Here is a 25,371-nt window from a genome sequence, read left to right as displayed (position 1 = left end):
ACTTCGGCTGGCCGGCGGCCGCTGCCGCACTGGGCGGGGGCGGGGGACTGCGGCGCACACGGGGCCTGCCGGGCGCCCGGCGGGGCCGCCTCTTGGGCTTCGGAGAGCGGCGCGGCCGCCCGCCAGCCTCAGCCGCCCCGCCCGGCCAGCCCGGGCCGCAGTCTGCGCCTCCGCCCCGCCCTCTCACCCCGGGATTGACACTGAACGTTCTGCTTGGGGGCTTGCCTGACAGCGCGCCTCCACCAATCGGCGGCCTGTCAGAGAGAGCCCCGGGCCCTACCGGGCGACCCCGCGAATCAGACGCGTCTGCCCGCCCAGCTGGGCCCTCATGAGCCTGTGAATGGCCAGGCGTCCACCGTGCGCGTCACGGGGCCAAGGGCCTATGGCGGCGCGGGAGGGCGCCGGAGAGCCAATGGACAGCGCCGTGGCGCCGTCAGTCAGGAAGGCCTAGGCCAATGAGCAGCGGGCTGCGGGGGCGTCACGGACAGCAGCGGACTTGGACTGAGAATCCCGGGCGGGCGGGCGCGGAGAGACGCGGGAAGCAGGGGCTGGGCGGGGGTCGCGGCGCCGCAGCCAGCGCAGCCAGCCCGAGGGGCCGCTGCCTCCGCCGCCCAGCGCGCTCCCGGGCCGCTGGCCGCCTGCAGCACCCGCCACACCGCAGCTCCGGGACCGGCCCCGACCGTCGCCGCCGCGATGGGCAACGCCGCCGCCGCCAAGAAGGGCAGCGAGCAGGAGAGCGGTGAGTGCCCGGGCCGTGACCCTGATTTCGGCCCCGCGCTGCCAGCCCGCGCCTTGTCCATCACTGCCTGGCCCCTCCCCCCACCGGGCCCCCCCATTCCTCTCTGCTCACCCCCCAGCGCCCCTTCCCCCGGCCTGTCCGATGCTGGGCCTGAGAGCCTGCATAGGGGCCCTACCTCCACCTCCGTAGAAGCTCTTTTGCGATGGCCGGCCGCCCCCCAACTGCAAAGACTGTGCCCCCCCCACCCAGCTGTCACTGCCAACCATGGCACGTATGACCGATGGGGCCCCATATGGGTCCCTGTCACCACACCACCCCCCCTTTTCCTGGTCCCTGTCCCCAGATTCTAATCCCCCCACTTCTTCACTCACCTCTCTCACATATGGGAGCCACAGCCTGACCCTTACCCAGGCTTCTACCAGTCTGGGAGGGCTGTGGGGTCTGCCTCCACCCCGCAGAGACCTTGGCCATTTGGTGACCACACCCCTCCCCCCTCCAGCCCCCGCCATCTTTCTCCTGCCCTTCCCCTCCTCACCTTATTCACAGTCCCCCCTGGGCCCACCGTACTCCCCCTTTGAGCATTTCCCAGAGCCACCTCCAGCATTGTTTTTCCCTTCTGTGTCACTTGGCATGGGGGACAAGATCTTTCTGGGTCCCTCTGCCCCTCTCGCATCCTGTCACTCTGACTCTCTGCTTGTACTCCCTCCTCCAAGCAAGCGTCTGTCCCTGGCTGGGGTAGCAGACTGTTTGTGAACCTAGAGAATGTCTTTTGGGAGCTTCAGTGCTTCCAAAGCCAAGTTCGAGCTGGTCTTGCTTGGATTCATTGCTCCTCTTTCCTGGATTCGGGGTGGGGGGCTTGCGGCATGGCCCCCTCCCATCTCCTACCCTGTTGTGGGCTGTATGCTGGTTGGTGGGCCCCTCAATAAATGGTGTTTCACAACTGAGGCTCCGTCATTCACCTAGTCCCCTGGGGCTTCTTCACCCATTCCTGGCTTCTGACTGGGAATGAAGTGTCTGGGGTTGGCAAAGCTCATTCGTCTTGAACTGGGATGATCAGAAAGAGGACTTGGGGATGGGGGGAGGTAGTCAAGGAGAGTAATGAGTGACATCTAGTGATTTGCTTTGCCAAGGGACAAATGGATTCTCTACATACCCAGGGCTCAACTAGAGAGAGGTTTTTTCTACTCCCTGGACCCTAAGTATGTTAGTATCTTTTCCATCTAAAGAGACAAAAAGATTCTGTATTTGGAAATGCCATCAGAAATGGTCTTGAGCCCCCTCCCCAATTTTTCCAGCTCTTAAATTATTGTCACTGACGGCCTAAAGGTGGACCTCAGCTGGGATTCCCTTCCAGTTACCCAGAAGTATTCCGAACTGAAAAGGGAAGCCACATCCAACACATTCCCAGTTCTCGGTCTCAAACCCCAGTGTCTAAGTCCCAGAATGCCCCCTCTCGGAAAACTATGAAAAAGCTGTGAAAGCCTGTGAACTTTCTTCCTGCACACATGCAGACAGCAGCGTCCTGAGTAGCACAGCAGTCCTGAAGAGCCTGACATGTTACCAATGGGCGGGGGACAGGAACACAAGTGCCTGTAGCTGAGTGCTTGATGACAGAGGAGCAGGTGGGCAGTGTCCAAAAACGGTCTGGGCATGAACTTGGAGGGGACTAGGCAGAAGGGGAGGGGCCAGGCCCCCAGCAGGTGAGGCCGGCAGGGAGGTGGAAGGTGGAGGCAGGCAGCTATATATTGCAGTGGCTCAGTTGAAAGTTGGGGAGATGACATAGTCCTGGAAAACCTTCAAGGCATACCAAACACATGCGGTGGGGGGTGGAAAGCCGCATCGGGAAAGAGATCCCAAGGAAAAGATCAGAGGCTCCGGAAGGCACTGCTAATTCTTTCAGCACGCAAGCCAGATACTCAGGAGTGAATGATCACAATGAGATAGAGCTACTCTTTATGGGGCAGCTAGTATGTGCCAGGCTGGATGGGTTCCATAGACATGTCTGCTCTAGTGATTTCCATAGTGGGCTCTTATTCGAATTTCCCAAATGAGCCATCTGAGCTTGACATCGATGATGTCACGGAGACAGGATTCACATCCAGATCTATCTACCAGCTATTCCTAGACCCCAGAATTTCCCCATTTTTTTTCAAATTAAAAAAACATTGTTTTTTATGAGACAGGGTGTCATGCCTAGGCTGGCCTCGAACTTGCTATCCTCAGTTGCTGGGATTACAGGCTTGTGCCACCATGCCTGACTCCAGATATTCTTCTTTTCTTTTTTTTTTTTTTTTTTTTGGTACTAGAGATTGATCCCAAGGGTGCTTAACCACTGAGCCACATCCCCTGCCCTTTTAAAAAAAATTTATTATGAGATAGGGTCTCACTAAGTTGCTTAGGGCCTCACTTAGTTGCTGAGGCTGGCCTCAAACTTGTCATCCTCCTCCCTCAGCATTCCAAGTTGCTGGGATTACAGGCATGTGCCACCACACCTGGCTTCCAACACAGACATTCTTAAACTGCCCGCCAGATTTTTATTCTTAATACTTTCTTAATCTAAAATAATAAAAGCCAGGTGCAGTGGCACCTACCTGTAGTCCCAGCTACTAGGGACATTAAGTGAGAGAATCACTTGAGCTGAGGAGTTCAAGACCAGCCTGGGCAACATAGTAACACCCCATCTCAAATAGAATAAAATAAAATATTTACTTATTTCTGTTTAGAGGTAAGCCATGATCCTATCCTAAGGACTAATATAAAGTGAAATCACAGGATCGCTATGCCAGTTACATTCTCTCTGATACACATTAAAATACAGTGTAACTTTATAAATGAAACATCTCTAAAATAATTTCATGTTCTGCCAGTGGGACCAGGTTATGCTTTGGAAAACGGCAGAAGCTGTGTATCCTCCCAGAGAAGGAAATCAGTGAGGAGGAAAGCCCCTCACTGCTTCAAAACACTTTGATTCTGAGAGGATGGAGTCAGAATTTGTCCTCTTGTAACCAGAGTGGGGCAGGGGTGGGGGCAGTAGCCAAGCCATCCTGCAGGGGGCACTTGCATTTCATCTGGCAGATGCCCGCCCGGCTTGGGTTAGGAAGATGTCCAGCCTTAGTAGGTACTGGTTAGGCTTCCCACATCCCCTGAGCTGCCATCTCTGTGCCAAGGCAAGAGAGCAAGGATGTAGAATGAGCTCAGGGTGGAGGGGATGGGAGAAATCTGCACCCTAAGATGACGAAGTCATCGGCAAGGGCCAGGGTAAGAAGCTGAGGGCTGAAGGAATTGAGAGAGGGCAGCAACCCCAGGAGGCTTCCAGGACAGCCAGCCAAGTGGGGCTCAGGTCTCAACTGGCACCAGCTAGAAGACACCCCTGGGAGTTGGCCCACAGGGAAAGAGACAGAGCTGGTAAGAGGGAGATCCCCAGAAACTTCCCAGACCCCAGAGACAAGTGAATCCGGACACTGAGAGAAAGATACACACAGGAGGTCCCTGGATGAGAAGAACTATTGCCCTCTAACATCCTACAGAGGCTCAAGAGGGTCAGAAATCTTCTGTGCACTGGCAGTTGTATGGGTGCCAAGGAGGTTCTGCCAAGACAGCTTTGCCTTTAGCCCAATTGGGCTAATAGCAATTCAGAGGGTTCTATCTACCCTTTTCTGTATCCACTGGTCTCCAGATTGGGTTTCTCTTCCTGCTCCCACCCCGCCAACTCCCTGTCTCCCTCTCTAGGCAGGGCTCTGGGGATGGGCAGCCAAGCTGGTAAGGCAGGTCTCCTGAGCCTTCCCAGCCACCGTAGTCCTAGTGCCCTGAGAGGAAGACTGAGTGATGGCTTCCAACTCCAACGATGGTGAGACTGAGTCTGTTGCTATAGCAACTTCCCAGGCACTCTGCCCCTCAAGTCAGGGAGGGGCTGCAGTAGGGTTTGGGGGAGCAGGTAGAGAGGAGTGTGTAGACCCCTGGCTGTCCTGGAAACCCCTCCCTTACTAACACCCTTGGGCTGTGGGGCTTGGGGAAGAGCAGGGGGTATGAATGGCCCAATTCAGAAGAGGGGATGGACCACCCAGAGTGGGGGTCCAACTCAGAATGAGGCAGTGGGGTGGCCAGCCTAGTGTTGGGATTCCGTTCAGATGAAGATTGGTCTGGCTCAACGTTGGGGTCCAACAGAGACTCAGGGATCATCTAGTCCAGGATGGAGGGTCCAGCTCAGAATGGGGGTGAGTCCAGTCCAGTGTTGGGGGTCCCCCGCAGACTAGGATGTGGTACAACCCAGAGTAGGGGATCCAGGAGGATTAGACAATCCGTATTGGGGCTCCCAGCCCAGGCTGGGCACTGCTACCCCAAATGCTGAGGACTGCCAAGTTTCCATGGGCAGAAGGGCAGAAGTTGCTGTCTGGGGGAGAGAAGGTCCTAAGCGGGGCTCCTTCCAAGGGGCTCTCCAAGCCCCTTGCACAATTTGACATTCAAGTCCAGGACAGATTTCCAGATTTCTGTTCCTTACCGTGGCCCTGGCTTTTCCAGGGTGCCTGGGGTTTTCTCTGTGAGCCCAAAGCAAATCCCTACCAGAGTGGAGTCTGGTGGCACCCACCACTGCCCCCAGTGTGGGAGGTGTGGGCAGGGTAGCAGCCGCTAGGTTACCCACCTAAGCCACTTCCTGTTGCCAGCAGGGAACACGAGAGCCTGCCACTGATCCTCCACTGCTTTGGGATCTGGAAAGGAGGAGGAAGATGGTCAAGGCTGCTTCCCCTCCCCCGCCCCTCGGCTTAGCCATTCATTTCCGGTTTGAACTTTCATGGCCGCAAGCAGAGCCAAGCACAGGGCAAGGTTTGACAGAGGCCAAGGACATCCCGGGACGCTGTTCCCCTCTCCACCCCCACATAGGAACAAGACAAAGAACCAGATGTGCCCATTTCTCTCAGGGGTAGCAGGACCTGGGGGCTTCACATAGAAAGGAACTCAGAGGAGGAGATAGGGTGACTCCAGTCACCCCCCACCTTTCTCTCCAGCTGTTCTTCCAGCTAATTAATAAGCTGTGGGGCTCCTTCAGCCCCCAGGGAGCCTCTGGCTATTGCCTAAGCCAGGGCCTTAACTCCTTCTCCTCTGCCCAGTGGGCACTGCCCTGGGCACATTGATTGCCCGCCTCCAGACACTCTAGCACCCACCCAGGAAGGCAGGGCCTGGCATCTTGGGAGCAGTGCAAGTCCCTAGAAGGGGAAGTTAGCTTTAACATCCCGCCCCAGGACAGGCAGGCCGGCCAAAGGGACATCCTCGGGAGAATCTTCCCACCTCCTCCTGCCAAGGAGAGCCTCTGCAAACCTTGGCCAGCCTGGAGCAGGTACCTTTAAATGCTTCCGTGGCAACGAGCTCCTCCTCCCCGGTCCCCTGAGGCCTTCCCAAGGAAGCCAGCTCACAGGCTCTGCGTTTTCCTGGTTCCCAGCAAAGGGAAGATTCCAAGGAAAGACCAGGGAAGCCTAGGATGGATCTGGGATCCAGCAGCAACCAGGGTGGGGACTCAGATGTCACCTTCCAGTTGTGGCTGCAATTGTTCCTCTGGGCCCACCTGGTTCTTCGTTTCCTGGGCTACCTGCGCCACACCTTCCAAGGACCTAAGCCGCAGCCAGCACCCTGAGCCTCCCTGACCAGGGCCAGATGGGCCCCAGATCACCCCACCCCACCCAGCCCCTATGCCATCCTGTGCCAGGAGAAGCAGGAAGCGGAGGTGAGTGGGGGCGCCTGGCTGAGGCCCAGCGCCATTAACCCTCTTTTTCTACCTGCTCCTCCTGGCACTGCCCCTCAAACCTGTCCCCAAGTCTGACAAGCCATCAGGGCCTCAGTGGCACAGAAGGAAACAGCCCAGGCCCTCCCAGGCTTTGGGATGCCCAAGAAGGTGAGCCAGGCAGCTTGTGGGCCACTTAGCAGGCCGCTGGCAGCAGCCAGAGCCTCTGAGTCGGGGGAGCAGGACCAGAACTTCTCTCCAGCCCTCCTGTGCCCAGGGATTGTTTGGAGGTCTCCGGGGAAGGCGCCACGTGGCCCCAGGCTCAGGGCGGTCTCTTGGGTCTGCAGCCCCGTGGAGCAGAGCCTCGAGTTTGGCCTTACTGCCTGCTCGCTGGTGGCCCACTCACATTTTGCAGGGTCTCCCAACTGTCCTTCTTTAATCCCCTGAAGGGCTCTTCTCTCTGAATGCTGTCGGAAAGTCTTGGGGACAGTGGGGAATGGTGGCTACCCACCAGGCTGTGCGGGATTCCTAGCAGGCAGATGACAAGCAAGGTCAAAGTGCAAGATTGCAGGGCCCCCGTAGGGTGGCAGCCACAGCAGGAGCGTGAGGGGCTGAGGACACTTCTGTCCACAGGCCACCCCACTGCACTGCTTGCACCTAGTACCTCGTGATCCAGTGTCTGAGTCGGTAGTGAAGCAGTTAACCTCACGGGCAGTGGGTCAGGCAGATGATCTCAGGACTGGTCAGTCTTCTCATCTGTACAAGGGGAAGAGTAGCAGCTTTGACATGGCAAAGTCAGAATTTTAACATCAAAAACACTTAGCCAGGACTGGGATGTAGCTCAGCAGCAAAGCACTTGCCTCGCATGGCAGAGCTCTGGGTTTGCGCCCCAGTTTCAAAAAAGAAAAGACAAAAAAAAAAAAAGAAAAGAAAAAGGTACTTAGCTGGGTGTGGTGGTGCGTGCCTGTCATCCTAGTGACTTGGGAGGCTGAGGCAGGAGGATCACAGGATTAGGGGTCAGCCTCGACAGCTTAATGAGATCCTGTCTCAAAATTTAAAAAAAAATAAAAAGGACTGGGGATGTAACTCTGGTAAAGCGCCCCTGAGGTCAATCCCCAGTACTAAAAAAAAGAGAGAAAAGAAGACATTCAGTTCAGTCTGGCACCTAAAGAGCAGTGCCCGGCCCTGCGCAGTGGCTGCAGGATGAATCTGGGATGTCAGAATCCATCAAGCTGCGCAGTTAAGATCTGAGCACTCAGCTGCGTCTGGTGGTACATGCCCTCGTCCCAGCAGTTTGATGACGCAGGAACACTTCAGCCCAAGAGTTCGAAACCAGCCTGGGCAACACAGCCAGACATCATTTCTTCATTTTCCCGGCAGTGGGTTGGGGATTTAACCCAGAGACACTTTACCACTGAGCCATCCCCTGTCCTTCTTTTTATTTTGAGACAGAGTCTCCCTAAGCTGCTTAGGGCTTCACTAAGTTGCTGAGGCTGGCCTCAAACTTGCGATCTTCCTGCCTCAGCCTCCCACGTTATGTACCCCACTGCACTCAGCAGACTTCATTTCTTTAAAAGATTTGAGCTTTCAATGAATCTCCCTGTTTTTTCTACTTACATTTCAAAAATATTTCGAAAAATTGTAGATAACATTTACAACCATCCTGTGAGGTCATTGCTCTTATTAGTCCCATTTTACAGAGGAGGAAAACTAAGGCCTAGAGGGGTAAAGTCAGTTGTCCAAAGTCACACAGCTCATCAGGGATCAGACAGGCATCTGGGCTCACTCTCATCCCCAAGTCCTGGCTGTTAACCACTTTGCTGGGTCGCCTCTCAGTCGTTAGGGGTGCAGTTTCCAGCCTCGGTTTCCTAGGCTATTAAATGGAAAATGGATAAAAGAAAGATTGTGGAGTGAGTCGAATGAGAAAGTATAGACAAGGCAGCTGGCCCAGGGGTCCGCCAGGGCGGTGTCTGTCAGGCGGTTGTGATGTGGGCCCATTCGGGGGTGGGCATTGAGTGAGCCTACCTCTGACCCACACTGGACCAAGGCCCCACGATTGGCAAAGACAGGCACGGGGCCAGCTGGGGGCCAAGGTGACAGCTGAGCCCCCCAAGGGCGCCTGCTACCCGAGCCTCAGAGGCCTCCACCCCAGGCCCGGCCTCCCCAGAGAAGGGGCCAGAGGAGCAGCCAGGCCCAAAGGCTATAAATACCTCAGCTGGCTGGCGGACTCCCTGGCCAAGGAATGTTGGTCAGAACTGGGGCACGCAGGGGTGAGCCGGCCTAGGCGTCTCTCTGTCCCCCTAGGTGCAACCCCTGAGTCTCCCTGTACCCATTTTGGGTGGACTGGAGGCTGGATCCCACTTTCTCTGTAGTCAGGGGGTACCCAGGCCCCAGCCCAGATCAGGATCCCCCAAAGTTGCCTCTGGCTCAGACAAGGGTACCCAAAGGCACTGGGAAAAGGTCAGGTTTTGGCTTTTAGCAGGTGCACCCCCACTGTGCACAAGTGGACATACCCCAGAAGTAACCTGAGCCGCCCATGAGGTGGGAGTCTCCATCTAACCCTCCCCTCTCTTCCTTTCAGTGAAAGAGTTCTTAGCCAAAGCCAAAGAAGATTTTCTTAAAAAATGGGAAAATCCCGCTCAGGTAAGCCCCTGCAGGTAGAGCCTTGCGCGGAGTGCGCTGCGGGCCTGCCCCATGACTGTCCCTGCCCTACTTAAAAGTTTAGGACCCCGTGGGGCTCCAGACCTGCCTCCCTTCTCTCCTCACATGCCCGTGCTTCTACCTGACCACACACCGCCGGGCTCCCCCACCCACCATGCCCGTCCAACTGGCAGCCCCCCCCATGCAGCTGCCAGCAGCTCCTGGGCCCCAGGCCAGAGCCGGATCTGGCCCCTGCCACCGCCTGGAGGAATGTGCCTCCACCATCTTGCTGTCCAGCCCCCTGTCTTCACCGCCTCACTACCAGCTCCCCAGGGCCCCCTCTGCCGGCCACACAGGGGATACCCCAGACCCTGGTCTAACAGGCCACAGGGAAGAAGCGTCCCTGACCCGCCCTCGACCCTTCTACCCACAGAACACAGCCCATTTGGATCAGTTTGATCGAATCAAGACCCTTGGAACGGGCTCCTTTGGGCGGGTGATGCTGGTAAAGCACAAGGAGACCGGGAATCACTATGCCATGAAAATCCTCGACAAACAGAAGGTAAGCCCGGCCGGCCACATGCTCTGGTCCCCGCACCAGGCTGTACCCATCCTGAGCCCACTACCTGGAGTGCTTTTCCCGCCCATTCATTCACCCCCTCACCAGCCAGTCTCCACAGGCTCTGTAAGCATGGATTCCAACAATCACAAATTGAAAATACCACCCCCAAAATTCTAGAAAGTTCCAAAAGACAAAACTTTTAACTTCCCACATGCAAAGTACTACATTGAATCCCCATGAATGAAGTGACATGTAGATATTTTATTAGGTATTCTAAGTAATCTAGAGATGATTTAAAGTATACAGGCTGAGGGTGGAGCTCAATAGTAAAGCATTTTACAGAAAGAAAAAGTCTATGGGAGGATGGACCAAAGTTCTGTGCAAGTACTGTGACATTTTATCAAGGGACTGGAGCAATTGCAGATTTTGGTCTCTGTAGAGGGTCCTGGAACCAAACCCCTGTGGACACTGAGGGATGACTGTGGGGGCCCTGAGCCCCCATGCCATGCCAAGCCCAAGGACTAGGAGAGCCCTGCACAGCTTCCCCAGACCAACCCCAGCACCGGCCACCAGTGGCACAGGATGTGCCCGGCTGTGTGGAGGAGGGCAGTCTCCCTGGAGGAAGTGGTCTTGATGGGCATTCTTTCCGTGAGATCTTTGCGATACTACTTGACACCGGGCACTGCTGTCACACAGCACAATGTAACAAATGGAACAAAAAGCACAGAAGGGATTTTGACTTTTCTAGTTGTTCCATCATTAAAAACTTCAAAGAAACAGGTGAATTTTTATTTATTTTTTATTTTTATTTTTTAATTTTTCTGGTCCAGGGTGTTGAGCACAGCGAGGCTTTACCACCTAGCCACATCCCCAGCTTCTTAAATTTTTTATTTGGAGACGGGTCTCGCTAAGTTGCTTAGGGTCTCACTAACTTGTCAAGGCTGTCCTCAAACTTGCAATCCTCCTACCTTGGCCTCCAGAGTCGCTGGGATTACAGGCGTAGCCACCAAGCCCTGCTGTTTGTTTCCTTCCAGTCCTGGGGGTCAGTCCCAGGGCTCCACCCGTCCTACCACCAAGCCACACCCGTCGCCCCGCAAATTCACTTCAGCCATATGTTGTAATGAAGCCACTGGATCTAGAGTATCATCATTTCCATATGTTACCAATGTATTAATGAGGGGCAGGGGTTTGGCTCAGTGGCAGAGCACTTGCCTGACGTGTGAGGCCCTGGGTTCAATCCTCAGCACCCCATATAAATAAATGAATTAAAAGATCCATTGACAACCAAAAAAATATGTTAACAAAAATATTAATGAGACACTTTACATTTTTTCCTCCCTCATTAAAGTGTCTTGAGATCCATTGTATATTTTACACTTACAGCAAAGACGAGAGTCACATGCCAGAATTGTTCAAAACATCCGTAAAGGTCTTCCAGAGGGGCAAGGCTATAGCTTAGCGGTCGCATGCTTGCCTAACATGCATGAGGCCCTGGATTCTATCCCCAATGCTGAAAAAGAAAAAAAAAAAATCATCCGGTACCCACATTGAGCACATTTAGGTTTTCATTTTAGATACCAGAAATTTTAAATTGCATTCCGTGGTCAGCTGACCACTTCAAAGGGCTCAGTAGCCCCTGTGGCTGGGGCAGCTGCACTGGACAGCACAGGTGTGGACCCCAAGGATGCAGGTGTGTGAGTGGAGAGGAGAACGCCCAGCACAGCCCTCACGGCACCACGGAGCCCGCTGCCTCTGTGCCACGCTGGGGCATGCACACCATGACCGAGCGCAACCCTGAAGAAGTCTCTTCCCTCACTGGGCCTGGGCTTCCACTGTCCGGCCCCCGGCATACCCTTCTCCGGCTGCTGTCATGATCCAGCAAGAGACTGGCATGGACAGGCCCCGGGGTTCCATCCCCAGCTCCACAAGGACAAAAAGAATACATTAAAATAAGTCAATGACTTAATGACTTTTTAAAAATAAGTAAATAAAAGATGTGGGGACTGGGAATGTAGCTCAGCGATGGAATGTTTGCCTGCATGCACAAGGCCCTGGGTTCCATCCTCAGCACCACAGAGAGAGAGAGAGAGAAGGGGAGGGAGTCTGTTCTTGAGGTGGCTGCTCATGGTATGTACTGTTAGGGGACAGCTGAAGGCTGAGGAGGGGTCAGCTCAAGGTCCTGGCTGGTGTGCAGTGGAGTTCTCAACAAAGGGAAGGCAATCTCTAAACCCCCCACCCCTCAGTCTGTGCCTGCCTGTCTTTCCAGTTCCGGCCAAGCTACCCCTTCCTCCAGGAAGCCTTCTCTGATTCACCCTCTCCCCAGACTGTACCAGAGGCCTTATCTGGGTATCCACAGGCCCCAAGCTTCCCCCAACACAGCTCAGAACCCTCTAGGCCATGAGGCTGGGACTCAAGTGTTCTTTGCTCTGGTCTGTGTGCCACGTGAGGACAGGCAGCCCCTGGCCGCCTCCTTGCTATCCTCAGCATCCCGCCTGAGGTCTGGCAGGCCACAGGTGCTCCAGTGGTTCTGGCTGAAGGAATCAGCCCAGCCCCCGCTTCGCTCGTCCCAGGCACCGAGGCCCCTCTCATGCCCTCTCCACCCGCCTCTCCTGCCTGCAGGTGGTGAAGCTGAAACAGATCGAGCACACCCTGAACGAGAAGCGCATCTTACAAGCAGTCACCTTCCCGTTCCTGGTCAAACTCGAGTTCTCCTTCAAGGTGGGTCCCCCCAGCCAGGTCCTTGCATTGGTCCCCACCATGGAGTACAGCCTCCCGGTTCCCAGGGCCAGGGAGCAGGACAGGAAGTGGCGGCCCACTTCTGGGGAAGACAGATCCCTGGAGTGGGACACAGCCAGGGCCAGGCCGGAGCTCTGCTAGGTCCAAGAGCAGCTCCTGGGCTGGCCGATCTCTAGTTCAGTGTCCTTGGGCAAGTAACCACCCGACGCCATCCCTCCAGATCACCACCCTGATGCGTGGACAGCAGCTCCCAGCCCTGCACTTCCTCAGCAGCAACCCCACACAAGGGACCTCGTGCCCCAGCCTCATTTTTCTCATCTGTAAGATAGGAACCAGAAGAGTCCCCACCTGGTAGGGTTGGCATGACAGTTTTGAGCACAGACTGAGGGCCCTTGGTGAGTAACTGGTGCCATCAGAAGTTGTGGCTGCCAGACGCTGAAAGGGCACTTGGGACCAGCTTCACGGCCTGAACCATAAGCCAGCAGCCATAAGAGCTTGCTGAACAACACAGTGCACCCCAGAGGGGCCTGCACCCATGTGACCTGTGTTGTTCTCCTCTTGAAATTCGTAATAATACTTTTTTAACAAGGATCCTTTTTTTTTTTTTTTTTTTTTCTTTTAAGAGATGGTATCTTGCTGTGTTACCCATCCTGGCCTCAAACTCAGGCGATCTTCCTGTCTCAGGCTCCTTAGGGGCTGGGACTTCAGGTGCACACAGCTGTGCCTAGCTCGTTTTCATTAGGAGGAAATGCTATAGCTTCTCCTGGTCACTTTGGCTTTGTTCGTTTTACCCCCCGGTACTGGTGATGAACCCAGGGGCACTCTGGGTTCAGTCTCACTAAGTTGCTGAAGCTGCTCTCAAACTTGCCATCCTCCTGCCTCAGCCTCCTGAGTAGCTGGGATGATAGGCAGGCATCGCTGCATCTGGTTCAGTCCAAATTTACGGATGACAAAACCATAGCCGTGGCAGTTACTTAAGCTCACAGCTACTGCAGAATCCTCTCTCTCCAGCTGGGGCACACTGACCAGGTCCCTCCACCTCTGAGCGGGCCGCATGTTCACCCTCCAGAAGGGTAGATAATGGCTGCGCCATAGTCCTCACCGGCCGAGTGAATTGCAAGGTATAGCTCGGCAGACGCAGCACCCGGGGCTTGGAACATCCTTCCCCAGGGAGCCCGAATTGTTTTCATTTTCTGTCTTAACACCCGCCCAGTAAGGCCACTGAGGCCGTTAGAGGGGCGTAGGGCTCCGGAAATGGGGCCTTGATCTCCTCTGCCTCCCACAGGATAATTCAAACTTGTACATGGTCATGGAGTACGTGCCTGGCGGGGAGATGTTCTCTCACCTACGGCGGATCGGAAGGTTCAGGTGAGCAGCTGCCACCAAACCCTCTGGGGACATGGAAGGTCCTGCATGTTTGGACATGGAAGTGGCCTCTGGATCCTGAGGGTCTTATTTCCAGCGTGTGAGGTATCTGATGGTTCACCGACCACAGAGCGAAGCCAGCACACCGGTCATGGCGACCTGGGTGCAAGTCAGGGGCCAGAGCACGTGCTTACATATGCCAGGCACTAGGTTCAGTCCCTAGTACCAAAACACCTTTTGTTATTGTTAGGATTTTGAGACAGGGTCCCTCTCTGTTGCCCAGGCTAGTCTGCTAGTCTGGGTGCAAATAATCCTCCTGTCTCAACCTTTCAAGTAACTGGGACCACAGGCATGTGCCACCAAGCCCAGCCCAAAAAAAAGAAGGTTGGCAATTTTATGCATTTTTGCGATTTATAATATTATTTTATTTGATAAATAAATGTAGATACACTTTGCATACAATAAAGTACCTAGAGAGCTTCAGCGTTCCATTCCATGAGTTTTGAGTTATATACATCTTGGCAACCTCCACCCAACACATTATCAAACACTTTTGTTACCGCAGAAAATTGTTCGTATCTCTTTATTTATTCAGCAGTGCTGGGATGGAAACCAGGGCCTTGGAAACTGTCTGCCACTGAGCCCGCCCCCCAGCTCTCCGATCCCCCACCTTTTTTTTTGTATCAGGTATTGAACTCAGGGGCAGGTAAGCACTGAGCCACACCCCAGCCCTCTTTGGTCTTTTATTTAGAGACAGGGTCTCACTGAGTTGCTCGGTGCCTCACTAAGTTGCCGAGGCTGGCCTCGAACTTGTGATCCTCCTGCCTCAGCCTCCAGAGCTGCTGGGATGACAGGTGTGCGCCACCACACCCAGCGCTGCTCATCCCTTTTTTTTTTTTTTCTTTTTTTTTTTTTAGTTGTATATGAACACAATGCCTTTACTTTATTTATTTTTATGTGGTGCCAATGGTCGAACCCAGTGCCTCCCGCATGCTAGGCAAGCCACTCTGCCACTGAGCCACAACCCCAGCCCCATCATCCCTTTCTTGATAAATCACCGTGCCTAAGGCAGTTGTCCTTTCTGGTTTTGAATCCCTGTGAATTTGTTTTGCCTGGTTTGGACTCTGGACATGGACGCTGCAGCTTGGATTCTTTGTATCCCTGTCTCCTTTGCTTTGGTTACTGGTTTGAACCCAGCCATGTGGCGGAGATGCGCTCCCAGCAGGTCCTGGTAGTTGGGCGGTGGCACTCCACTCCCGTGTGACTGCGATTCGTTCTCCTGTTGTTCTTGTGCGCACGCGTGTGCATGTGTGTGTGTTGCTGGAAATGGAATCCCAGGCCTCTCCCAGGCCAGCACTCCACACTGAGCTACACCCCAGCCCTTTTCTTTCAAGTTGAGACGTAGCCTCTCCGTCACCCAGACTGCCCCAAGTTCCTGGGCTCAAGGGATCCTTCCGCCTCAGCCTCCCGGGGAGGCTGGACCCCAGCGCCGCTCCGTGCCGGCCCGACGTGCGCATTTCGGATAGCTAGACTGGGGGTGTCTTCCTGCGCAGGAGACTGTGCAGACCCACTGCTGGACGAGTGGGGGTGTGGCCACCAAGCTCACCCTCACGTCTCCTTCTTGTCCCCTCCAGTGAGCCCCATGCCCGATTCTATGCGGCCCAGATCGTCCTGACGTTCGAGTACCTACACTCCCTCGACCTCATCTACCGGGACCTGAAGCCGGAGAACCTCCTCATTGACCAGCAGGGCTACATTCAGGTGCCCACCCAGCTGGGCCGGGGCAGCCCAGGGGGCCATGACTAGAACCCTCCCTCCTGGCCAACTGCCCGTTCTTGTGCCCACAGGTGACAGACTTCGGTTTTGCCAAACGCGTGAAAGGCCGCACCTGGACCTTGTGTGGGACCCCCGAGTACCTGGCCCCTGAGATTATCCTGAGCAAAGTAGGCGTTTCCCTCCCGCGTCCCCTCCCCGTCCCATGCAGCCCTCACCCCATCCCCACCCTTCTCCCCTCACCCCGCGCCCCCTCCCTCTTGCTCCAGGGTTACAATAAGGCCGTGGACTGGTGGGCCCTGGGGGTTCTCATCTATGAGATGGCCGCTGGCTACCCGCCCTTCTTCGCTGACCAGCCCATCCAGATCTACGAGAAAATCGTCTCTGGGAAGGTGAGGCCAGGATGTGGGGGCTGCGCCTTGAAAGAAATGGAAAGACCCCACCCTGCCTGCGGCCCCTGCTTGTTGCTAGAATTAGCTGGAAGATCATTAAGTCAGGCCAGTGAGTGAAGCGGATGTCCTGGCCACTCGGAGGCCAGCACCTGCAGCAGCCTCTGCCCACCAAGCAAACCCCCAGGACTTCTACCCGCCGGAGCCTCCTGTGCAGCCACAAAAAGCATGCTGCCCTGACAGGGCCCTTCCTCCTTTCCTTGTGTCCCCTAGCGTGAATGTTCACCAGTTCCAAAGCAGAAGAGCAAATGTGTTTGGCTCCCAGGTGCGGCCCCTGGCCTCCAGGGAGCCCCTCCCATCACTAGGATTCAGGCCCCTGCGCTCCTTCCCAAGCCTTGTGACCTGAGGTTCAGGTCAGAGGTGATGGAACCGTTTGACCTCAAGTCTACAGAGTGGACCAAGCCCTGTCCTCCCTGGGAGGGATGCAGAAACGGAGGCTCAGAAGAGGGCACGTCTGGTTGAGGTCATGCCGCAGGGAGTGACGGCGCCTGGTGGGTGCTGAGGGACTGAGAGTTTAGGGACCCCACCCCACCTCTGCCTTCTGCTCACCCACCTGGCCATCTCTGCCTGGCCCAGCATCTCCCACCGGAGAGCTACTGGTTGGCTCAGAATTCCCAGTGGTTGGGCAGGGGTGGTGGGCTGACCTGGATCTGACTCCCCACCCTGCCACCTGTTGGCTTCGAAACTTTGAGCAAAGTCATTTTGCCTCTCTGAGCCTCCTCTTACCCATCTGTGAACTGGGAGCCTGCCATCTTCCTTTCCAGGAGGTTGGAAGAAGTCACCAGCTGCAGCGTGGGGTACTCTGAGCCAGCAGCACAGTCAGCATCACTCAGAGGGAAGAACAGTACCAGGCAGAATTGCTAAGATGGTGGCTCAGAGTGAAAAAAAGAAAAGTCCAAAGAAGATTCCAAGGGGGGACGAGGGGAAGATGAGCATAATTCCCTTCTTTGTAGTGGTGTACAGTTCCCACGCACCCTCAGCGGTGTTATCTCCTTCACACAACCCTGGGACGTGTGCCCCATATCAGAGAGGCAGGCGTTGGCCCAGAGAGGTTAAGGGCCATGGCCAAGGTCACACAGCATGAGAGAGGCAGAGCAGGGGCTAGAAGTCAGGTTTGGTTTGGTTTGGTTTGGCTGTCCAGTCCTGGAAGTTGAATGCAGGTCTCACTTCACATGTGCTAGACAAACACTCTACCACTGAGCTGTATCTCCAGCCCTCAGTGGAACTGATAGAAGTCAGTTTTTATGGCTGTAAAAGCAGTGACTGTTTGCATACAAGACTGTGGGTTCAGAGAATTGGGGGTATGCTTCAGAAGAATTGAGCTGGGCCTTAAAAAACAGAAAAGTTGTAGCTGTGGGTGGGGGGCTGGAGTTTTGCTCATGAGCATGAGACTTGCAGAAGTCCCAAGAGCCCAGCAAAGAGGGCTTAGAAGCAGCAGCTAAGCATGTAACCCCAACAGACCTGGAACGAATCACCGTCCCACAGCTCCCCATGACCCCCATGGGTCACTGTTAACCCTTCCAAATCTCAGTTTCCTCTTCTCTGAAATGGGACCCATCATGACACTTACTGAGAGCAGAGGTTCTTTTAAGAGGTCCCCTCTCCAGCAGAACCAGCATGGCCAGAGAACTTGTGACAGGTGCAGATTCTCAGGCTTCACCCAGACCTAAGTCATGAGCTCCAGAGTGGACAGTGAGCTGTTTGAACAAGATTCCAGCAGGCACTCAAGTTTGGAACCTCTGCCTACTAGGACTGCTCAACGCAAAAACAGCATTCAGGGCCTCTCAGGTTCCACCCCAGCCCCTCATTCCATCTGTGCCCCCACTTCCAGGTGCGATTCCCATCCCACTTCAGCTCTGACTTGAAGGACCTGCTGCGGAACCTTCTGCAGGTGGATCTCACCAAGCGCTTCGGGAACCTCAAGAATGGGGTCAACGACATCAAGAACCACAAGTGGTTTGCCACGACTGACTGGATTGCCATCTACCAGAGAAAGGTGAGCCCCCTCCCCAGGCATGCGGAGGGTTAGGAGGAGGCCAAGAGTCGGGGAGAACTGCCCGTGGAGAGACAGAAAAGAAGGGGGGTTTGAAGAGAACGTGCAGGCTCAGGATCACTGTAAAGTAGGCAACTTTGAGCCAGGGAGGATTAAGAGATGCAGTTCTGGGGTCTGGGGTTATTGGGCCACTGTGGCCTTGGCAAGAGATGCTGCCCTGGGAAGTAATTTACCCTTTGGTGAGCTGGTTGTAATCCTAACCTTGGGTTGCTGAGAAGAATTCATAACTAAGCACAGACCTGAGTCAAAGTAAATATCTCATGAATGTTAGCCCGTTCGCACTTATTGTTATAATGATGACAATGACAGCTGCTGAGGTCTGGGTGGTTCTTGATCCTTCTCCAGGTGGAAGCTCCCTTCATACCAAAGTTTAAAGGCCCTGGGGACACGAGTAACTTTGACGACTATGAGGAGGAAGAGATCCGGGTTTCCATCAATGAGAAGTGTGGCAAGGAGTTTGCTGAGTTTTAGGGGTGTGCCTGTATCCCCATGGGTTTTCTTTTCTTTCTTTTTTTTTTTTTTTTTTTTCTTTTTTTCTTTTGTGGGGGGGGGTGGGAGGGTTGGATTGAACAGCCAGAGGGCCCCAGAGTTCCTTGCATCTAATTTCATCCCCACCCCACCACCAGGGAAGGGAGAGCAGGAAGCCCAGATATCTGGAGGGATGGAAACACCAGCTGCTCCCCCTTATTCCCCTCCCCTTCCTGCCCCTCTCCCCCACAGATCCCCACCCCACCCCAGCCCACTTCTGCCATTTTAAATGAGTTTCTCAGCTCCAGTCAGACCAGGTCTTGCTGGTGTATCCAGGCACTGGGTGAGGAAAGAGGGGTCCAAACTTAACTCCAGTCCCCAGCCCCACCCTGCCCCTGGCACTGGGCATCGAGGGTGAATGAATGAAAAGCTGGCCTTCCCTTTGAGGCAGTTCTGCCTGGGAAGGAGAGTTTTGGTGACACGTTCACTGGGCTGCTTGCTAGAATTTTTCTAAAATACAATTTAAAATCTTATTTAAGGTCCACCAGTGCCTCCCTTCTCCTTCCTCTGCCCCACCTCCTCTCATGTCCCCCTCCCACTCCCCAAAGCCATTTTAACAAGGCTGGGAAGCAGACTGACTGAACAGGAAGGAACTGGGGTTTGAACCTCTGCCCTGAGCTGCTAACGTCCCCATCCCCCTTCCCAGGGGGTCTTCTGCCAACCTTCCTTACTGGGGTGTCAGCCTCTGTAGTAGCCCTTGCCTCCTCCCCCTAACACACCTTTCTTCACCCTCGGGCTTTGGGAGCCAGACAAAGCAGCTGCCCCTCTCCCTGCCAAAGAGGAGTTGTCCCCCCAAAAGATAGAGGGGGAGCACCAAGCCGAGGGTCTCTCCTTCCAGCAGCAGCCCCCACCCCAAACTCCTTAATTTTATTCTCAGCTAGATTTTAATGCCCAGCCTCCTTTCAGCTCAGCTGGGAAGGCAACCCTACAAAAGGACATGGAAAAGTTCCCCGCCACACACAGGGCCCAGAGTTCAAGGCCAGGGTTGCTGGGGAGAGGCTGCCTGTCTTATCCACCCAGGAGCTTCAGCGCCCCCCATCCTGGATGCCCCTCCTCTAGCTTAGCTGTCAGCTGTCTATCACCACTTCTCCCCGCCCCCTGTCTGATTTGTGCTTTTCTCTCTCAATAGAAGGATGGGGAGCCACCCCGTTTATCTCCGTATTTGTCCCTCTCAAAACTTCTCCCTAAACCCAGAGGAGCTCTCAGGCCTGGGGTGGGGCCCCAGGTGGGCGTGGGGGCATTCAACCTGTGTGCTGCGAAGGACGAGACTTCCTCTTGAACAGTGTGCTGTTGTAAACATATTTGAAAACTATTACCAATAAAGTTTTGTTTAAAAAAAAAGTGTCGCTGGTGTTCCTGACTTTGGTCACCCACCCACACAACCCCAGGGGGTTGGAAAGCGAATTTCGGACTAGGGCATCCAGGCTAATCAGGCCCTGGCCTGGAGTCCTTGTAAAACCAGGCTTCGCTGGAATTCCACCACTCCTTCCTCCCGTTAGAGAAAGAGGAACCAACTGCCCTTTGACCCCGAATTCGGGGTCCCCAAATCTGTGGCGCGCCCCTTTTCGTCCAGCCCAGGACGGAGAGGGCGCTCTAGGGAGACGCTGGGGCCCGCGCGCCGGGAGGCCGAGCGGCGGCGGGGGCGGCTTTGGCAGGAAGGGTAAAGCGGGGAGCCCGCGCGCGCCCCCCACTCCGCATCTTCCGCGCGGGGCCAGACGCGCCAGAGGGGCGCAGGGGCGGCGGCGGCCCGAGGGTCCCCGCAGCGCTCTAAGAGCGCAGCAGCCCAGACCCGCGGGCGGCGAGTTCCCGGTAAGTGCGGTCCCGAGAGCGGAGCGCGCCGGGGAGGCGTGGAGAGGGGGGCTGGGCGCCGGGGACGTCTGGGTCCCGCGCCCAATGGCTGGAGGGCGGCCGAGCGCCGCCCGCCCGCCCTGCCCGCCCCCTCTCCCCTCCCCCCGGCGCTCCCCTCCCCCTCCCCCGCCCGCCGCTTTCCCCCGCCCCCGCCCCGGCGCCAACTCCGCGGCGCCTCCTTAAAAAGCGCGCGGGAGTTGTAAGGGGGGGCCGGAGCGAGCCGGAGTGAACGAGAGCGCCGGGTAAAGGGGGCGGGCGGGGGGCCCGGGCTCCACCTTAAAAGCGGGCGCGTGGGGGTGGGAGGGAGGAAGGCGGGCGGCGGGGAGGAGGGAGGGAGGGAAGGAAGGGGGGCCGGAGTGTCCCGGGCGCAGGGCGCGCGTGCGGCGGCGGCGGCGGCGGGGAGGGGCCGGCCGCGCCGCGCTCCCCTCCTCCCTCCTCGCATCCCCGGCCCCGCGCGCGCCCAGCAGAAGCGGGTCTGTGTGTGCGTGCGTGCGAGTGAGTGAGTGTGTGCATATTTTTTTCTCTCTTTTCTTTCTCTCACTGTTTTTTCTCTCTCGCTCCCTCGCTCTTTTTTTTTTTTTTTTTTTTTTTTTTTTTTTGCAAAGAAACAGCAGCGCCGCCGCCGCTCCGCCGAGGCGCTGCGCCCCCCGGGGGGGGAGGCGGAGGAGGCGGGCAGCGGCGGAGGGAGGAGAGCCGGGGAGGGGGGCGCCGCGCTGGGAGGGAGGCAGCGCGCACGGTGCAGCCGGGCCGGGCGGGAGGCATGGCGGGGCCCCCGGCCCTACCCCCGCCAGAGACGGCGGCGGCCGCCACCACGGCGGCCGCCGCCTCGTCGTCCGCCGCTTCCCCGCACTACCAAGAGTGGATTCTGGACACCATCGACTCGCTGCGCTCGCGCAAGGCGCGGCCGGACCTGGAGCGCATCTGCCGGATGGTGCGGCGGCGGCACGGCCCGGAGCCGGAGCGCACGCGCGCCGAGCTCGAGAAACTGATCCAGCAGCGCGCCGTGCTCCGGGTCAGCTACAAGGGGAGCATCTCGTACCGCAACGCGGCGCGCGTCCAGCCGCCCCGGCGCGGAGCCACCCCGCCGGCCCCGCCGCGCGCCCCCCGCGGGGGCCCCGCCGCCGCCGCCGCCGCGCCGCCGCCCACACCCGCCCCGCCGCCACCGCCCGCGCCCGTCGCTGCCGCCGCCCCGGCCCGGGCGCCCCGCGCGGCCGCCGCCGCCACAGCGCCCCCCTCGCCCGGCCCCGCGCAGCCGGGCCCCCGCGCGCAGCGGGCCGCGCCCCTGGCCGCGCCGCCGCCCGCGCCTGCCGCTCCCCCGGCAGTGGCGCCCCCGGCCGGCCCGCGCCGCGCCCCCCCGCCCGCCGTCGCCGCCCGGGAGCCGCCGCTGCCGCCGCCGCCACAGCCGCCGGCGCCGCCACAGCAGCAGCAGCCGCCGCCGCCGCAGCCACAGCCGCCGCCGGAGGGGGGCGCGGCGCGGGCCGGCGGCCCGGCGCGGCCCGTGAGCCTGCGGGAAGTCGTGCGCTACCTCGGGGGCAGCGGCGGTGCCGGCGGCCGCCTGACCCGTGGCCGCGTGCAGGGGCTGCTAGAGGAGGAGGCGGCAGCGCGGGGCCGCCTGGAGCGCACTCGCCTCGGAGCACTTGCGTTGCCCCGCGGGGACAGGCCCGGACGGGCGCCGCCGTCCGCCAGCGCCCGCGCGTCGCGGAGCAAGGTGAGCGCGCCGAGGAGCCGGGACGCTGCGCGGTGGGCAGGTGCGGGCGAAGTTGGTGGAGGGGGCGCGAGCCCCGGGTGGAGCTGGGCGGCGGGTGGCCGGGGTTTTGCGCGCTTTGCGCGCGTTCCCTGCGGGCTCCGCGCGTGGTGACCTTGGCAAGTGATTTAATCTCGCCGAGCCTCAGTTTCCTCAGGTGTAAATGCCTCTTGGTAACAGTAGCGACCCCTTGGGGTTGTTGAGAGACTTTAGTGAGATTTGGCTAGTGAGGGTTTTATTAACACAAAGCCTGGCACAGAGTGAATGCGTAAAAGTTAGTCCGTATTGTTATGAAAGGTGGCATTGGGCACGCTACTCGGTCTGGGATCCCAGGATCTGGGTCTAGGACTAGAACAGCCACTATGCTTCTCTCCCTGGCCCCAGAGAGGTGGAGAAGAGCGAGTGCTTGAGAAAGAAGAGGAAGAGGAAGATGAAGAAGAAGAAGATGATGATGATGATGATGTGTCTGAGGGCTCAGAAGTGCCCGAGAGTGACCGTCCTGCGGGTGCCCAGCATCACCAGGTCAATGGCGAGCGGGGCCCTCAGAGTGCCAAGGAGAGGGTCAAAGAGTGGACGCCCTGTGGACCTCTTCAGGGACAGGATGAAGTGCGGGGATCAGTACCTGGCAGCGGCAGCCGCCAGGTGTTCTCCATGGCGGCCATGAATAAGGAGGGGGGATCAGGTAAGAACTGCTGGGAAGGTGTTTGCCTTTTGGAAAGAAACCCCAGTCCCAAGTCAATGCCACAGGCACATAATTTTTCTTTCCTAGCCTCTGTTGCCACCGGGCCAGATTCCCCATCCCCTGTGCCTTTGCCCCCAGGAAAACCAGCCCTACCTGGGGCCGACGGAACCCCCTTTGGCTGTCCGTAAGTTGGGGCACTTGAGACATGGGGGTAGGGCCCAAGTGTGCAAAACGGCCCAAGGGCATCAGTGTTTACTGGTACCCTCTGTTTTGATGCAGTCCAGGACGCAAGGAGAAGCCAGCTGACCCTGTGGAGTGGACGGTGATGGATGTGGTGGAGTACTTCACCGAGGCGGGCTTCCCGGAGCAGGCCACAGCTTTCCAAGAACAGGTGAGTTCCCAGCCCAGGTCTCACACACAAACACACAGAGGGCCTAGCAGGGATGGGCTCTGATCCTCCCTCTGTCCCTCTCAGGAAATCGACGGCAAGTCTTTGTTGCTCATGCAACGTACAGATGTGCTGACCGGCCTGTCTATCCGTTTGGGCCCAGCCCTGAAAATCTATGAGCATCATATCAAGGTGCTTCAGCAAGGCCACTTTGAGGATGATGACCCAGATGGCTTTTTGGGCTGAGCATCCAGCCTTGCCCCTACCCCCACCCATTCCAACCCCCATCTTGCCCAAGACCCCCAGAGTCCATGAGCTGGATGGGGGCACCCTCAGCCCTCATAAGAGACTCCCATGAGGGCGCGCCCTTCTCTGCTCTCCCCTTTGTCCCACACACACCTGCCCCCAACGCATCCCCTACTCTACAGTAGTAGAGTATGGGGTGGGACTCGGCCTGCTCATTCACCCCAAAAGGCCAACCCTCCCCACAACCCAGGACATTTTTGGAGAAAAAAATAGGGGGGCTTCCCATCTCCCCAAGATTCAGTTCAGCCAGATGTTTCTTATATAAATGTTTTGTTCTGCCTGTTCATTTTGGTGGGTGATCTTTCCTTCCTCTCCCACCACCCATGCCTGCTCCCCAGCCTGCTGCCCCTGGCCTCCAGCCCCTGGGGAGCATCTGGGGTGGGGTCCCTGGGTCTTCTGTCCTCTTCCCTCTCCTCTGTCGATCATTGCTCCAGCTGGCTGTATTGCTTTTTAATATTGCACCGAAGGTTTTTTAAATAAAATTTTAAAAAAAGAAAAGAAAAAATAATGCAGAGTCCATTTTATGAATGGAGTGGGGGAGGGTCATGGAGCCTCCTAGGAGCACTTCAGCCTTGTTTGGGGAGGGGAAAGAGCTGTCTGTCTGTAGCTGCTGCAGTCATTGCTCAGTGACGGTGCTCACCAGCATGCTGGACTCCCTGGGTTTGATTCCCCAGCACAGCAGAGAGAAGGGAGTAGTAGTAACTGCTCTAGGAGAATGGGAATATTTACTTTGTTTTCTGTCATTTCCCCATTCCCAGAACCTCCCAGCGTACACAGTAGGTGCTCAAATATTTGCTGAGTGACTGTTAACTCCATGTTTTATGAGCATTTCCTTGCTTGCCCCCTCAGCGGCCCCATGAGGCAAAGAGCTTATAAAAACCCACTTTATAGGTGAACCATCAAGCTCAGCAAAGATGCTTATGGTCACTTGGGGCCATCTGACACCTGTTGACTTGTTTTGGTGGGGGTACTGGGGATTGAACCCAGGGGTGCTTGACCACTGAGCTACATCCCTGGCCCTGCTTATTTATTTATTTATTTATGTATTCGAGACAGGGTGTCACTAAGTTGCTTAGGGCCTTGCTAAGTTGCCCAGGCTGGCTTTGAACTTGGAATCCTCCTGCCTCAGCCTCAGGAAATCAACGGCAAAAATCTATGATTTTTGATCCCAATCACTGGGATTACAGGCGTGCACCACCTCCCCCAGCTACCTGTTGACCTCTTTACCTAGAACCTTTAAATGTGATTAATGTGCGTGGCTTCGTAGCTAATATTATATACTGCCGGCCTGTGCCTGCTGCAAAGACTCCGGTCTACAAGTGTTGGGGGCAGAGGTCTGTTCTGGGACCAGGTTAGGATGTTCCATAAAAGGAGTGGAAGCCATTGGCCACCAGATGAGGTGATGGGATAGGGGAAATCTCCCAGGCAAAATTATTTTACTGTTAGTAGTAGTAACTGCTACATCACGTCCCTACTAAGTTCACGTGCTGTTTCTCAACTCCACTAGTTAAAAAGGAAAGGAAAAAGTGCCTGGGCGTCACAGGGGTGGAGCCTGAGCATCTCTCTCCGGGTTGGGACACGCGTTAGAGACCCCTCCTCCCTAGGAAGCCAGCTGGGAGGGAAAAAGGTGCTGACTCTCGGCCACACCCCCAGGATGCTGCCGCCCCAGCGCGGGCCTGGGTCTCCGCCCTCGGCGGTCCCTCCTCCCCAGTGCCAGGTGCCGGGAGCGCGCGGGTGCGCGGGGCCCCGCGGGTGCGCAGCGCGGAGCGGTGCAGGCGCGCCCCTCCCGCGTGTTGAAATTCAAACGAGGCGAACTCCCCCCGCCCAGCGCGGCGCCGGCAGAGA

At 56.8% G+C, this 25,371-nt stretch overlaps 2 protein-coding genes across 3 annotated transcripts; both read left to right on the top strand.

Moving 5' to 3' along the window:
* The first annotated feature begins 469 nt into the window (after positions 1-469).
* On the top strand, positions 470-18,546 carry Prkaca (protein kinase cAMP-activated catalytic subunit alpha). Of its 2 annotated transcripts, none has more exons than XM_047531947.1 (10): positions 470-739; positions 9,034-9,095; positions 9,526-9,654; positions 12,274-12,372; positions 13,676-13,758; positions 15,390-15,516; positions 15,603-15,698; positions 15,798-15,920; positions 17,809-17,973; positions 18,376-18,545. In XM_047531947.1, the coding sequence occupies exons 1-10, from the start codon at positions 694-696 to the stop codon at positions 18,499-18,501; spliced, it is 1,056 nt and encodes a 351-aa protein (XP_047387903.1). In that variant the 5' UTR covers positions 470-693; the 3' UTR covers positions 18,502-18,545. The 2 variants fall into 2 exon arrangements, with proteins under 2 accessions (XP_047387903.1, XP_047387902.1); XM_047531946.1 differs by lacking the exon at positions 470-739 and adding an exon at positions 6,205-6,455 and having other exon boundaries at positions 18,376-18,546.
* A 2,465-nt stretch (positions 18,547-21,011) lies between these two features.
* Positions 21,012-24,011, top strand: Samd1 (sterile alpha motif domain containing 1). Its single transcript, XM_047531490.1, has 5 exons — positions 21,012-22,114; positions 22,535-22,832; positions 22,920-23,016; positions 23,112-23,223; positions 23,308-24,011. Exons 1-5 carry the CDS (start codon positions 21,167-21,169, stop codon positions 23,464-23,466), a joined length of 1,614 nt encoding a protein of 537 aa, XP_047387446.1. The 5' UTR covers positions 21,012-21,166; the 3' UTR covers positions 23,467-24,011.
* The last annotated feature ends 1,360 nt before the right edge of the window (positions 24,012-25,371 follow it).

The sequence above is a fragment of the Sciurus carolinensis genome, chromosome 17 (genome assembly GCF_902686445.1).
Source record: "Sciurus carolinensis chromosome 17, mSciCar1.2, whole genome shotgun sequence".
NCBI classification, from domain to species: Eukaryota; Metazoa; Chordata; class Mammalia; order Rodentia; family Sciuridae; genus Sciurus; species Sciurus carolinensis.
Note: the sequence above shows the minus strand (reverse complement) of the source record. Positions and strands in the feature narration are given on the sequence as shown.